The 1,795-nt window shown below is 51.7% G+C and overlaps 1 protein-coding gene across 3 annotated transcripts in view; it reads left to right on the top strand.

The window, feature by feature from the left end:
• The first annotated feature begins 1,246 nt into the window (after nucleotides 1-1,246).
• LOC122542292 (thyrotroph embryonic factor-like) overlaps nucleotides 1,247-1,795 on the top strand; it is a 23,528-nt gene continuing 22,979 nt past the window's right edge. For 2 of the 3 annotated variants that reach the window (XM_043679890.1, XM_043679889.1), the window contains exon 1: nucleotides 1,248-1,724. In XM_043679890.1, the coding sequence (XP_043535825.1) occupies nucleotides 1,604-1,724 (121 nt within the window). In that variant the 5' untranslated portion in view covers nucleotides 1,248-1,603. Of the gene's footprint in view, nucleotides 1,725-1,795 lie in introns of all 3 variants that reach the window. The other variant, XM_043679888.1, reaches the window with a different exon arrangement.

The following is a 1,795-nucleotide window of genomic DNA, read 5'->3' as shown; positions in this document are numbered from 1 at the left end:
GTACGCAAACACTAAGTGTCACTACGTACTGAGGTTCTACCTGTCCCCGGTGTTGCGAAGGATGGGCCTGGCCTCGCTGCCGTGGAACGCTCCGAGTAGTTGGACCGTTCCGTACCATCTGTCCTTCGTGGAGAAATTTATGAAGAAAAACACCTTTGACCACAAGTCCATTAGGAAGTGGTCAGCACGTAGTGTCCTTGAGACCCTTCGGGAAAAGGAGAGGGCGGATCCTGTCGAGCGGTTTCCTGACCAGACTGTCAAAGCCATTTGGCAGAATGCCTCATCACCCGAACTTTCCAACAAGCACCAAGACATGGCTTGGCTGGTGGTGAGAAGGGCTCTGCCTGTGAGATCCTTTATGCATGCCCGGACTCTCAGCCGCACCGCACACTGCCCTCGAAGTGGCTGCGAGGGGGTCGAGACTGTCACACACCTCCTTCTGGAATGTGCCTATGCAGAGGAAGTCTGGAGAGGAATGCAGTGGTGTTTGTCGAGGTTCGTCCCGAGCAGCGCCGTGACGCAGGACTCTGTGCTCTACGGCCTGTTCCCCGGGACGCACACCGAGATGAACATCAACTGTGCCTGGAGGATCATCAACTCGGGGAAGGACGCTCTCTGTGCGGTCCGAAACCTGCTGATCTTCCAGCTGAAGGAGTTGACCCCGACTGAGTGTTGCAGACTGGCACATTCCATGGTCCAGGACTACGTGTTGAGGGACGCGCTGAAGCTTGGGGCAGCTGCTGCCAAGGCGCGGTGGGGAAAGACCACCGTCTAACATCTGCCTGCCTAACGAAGAACAGTCATTTGGGCTCCGCTGGCGTCTGAGCTCAATGTAATCGCACCAACCTGTGAATATGAATGATAAACTGTTTCGATACGTAAAGAAATGGAATGTTTACAGAATGATGACATGTCCAATTTTATAGATTAAATATATATGAATAAAGTATATTTTTGAAATAAAAAAAAATATGGTGACACTCCCAAGGCCAAACTGAACATACAGTGACACTGAGTACCATCCTGACCATAAAGTGACACTCAATGCCACCCTGTCCATACAGAGACACTCATAGGCACATTGCTGCTTCAGGTCACATGATCCAGGAGCACGTGTCCTACCGCCTGACTGTGACCCCGCCCCACACCGCGGCCTGCGCCTGCGCCCTTGGGTTTGAAGGCGGATTTAATGATGGCGATGTGGGGATGGGCGCTCTTACTGAATTGGGCTGTAACTTTAGTTACATCTCATTCCTGGGGACCACCACATTGGGGCTACAACACAAAATAAGGAAGAGAATTAAAACCGACCGTGTGGCAATAAGTAAACTAAGAGCTTCATTTGCGACCAATGGGAAGCTCGACTGGGTCATAAATCAATATAAATTATGATAATTTGTGACGGTGCGGATAGATTATGTCAATGAACTCCCCGGGGCCCAATAAGAGCCCGATATGTTAATATATGCAGATTAACCTAATGAATATGTAATCGGTAGCTGGTGGCTGTGCTGTTTGGAGACGGGCAGTGGCTTCACGTTGGGTTTTATTTATATTTTTATTTTTGGAGATAAGTGAACCGAGCTGATCACATCAACGTAAAATGCACCGGAAGAGCCCGCAGATGCCGGAGCGGGAGCGGGAGGCCCCGGTTTTGCCCTCCTTCCCGGTGGTTTTGAAGAATCTTCTGGAGAACCCGCCGCAGAAGCTGCTGGAGAGTGAGGGTGAGGGAGGGACAGGGGCAGGGAGAGGGAGAGGGAGAGGGAGAGGGAGAGGGGGAGGGGGAGGGGGGAAC

This window comes from Chiloscyllium plagiosum, chromosome 39 (assembly GCF_004010195.1).
Source record: "Chiloscyllium plagiosum isolate BGI_BamShark_2017 chromosome 39, ASM401019v2, whole genome shotgun sequence".
NCBI lineage: Eukaryota > Metazoa > Chordata > Chondrichthyes > Orectolobiformes > Hemiscylliidae > Chiloscyllium > Chiloscyllium plagiosum.
This window is presented reverse-complemented; position numbering and strand designations above follow the sequence as displayed.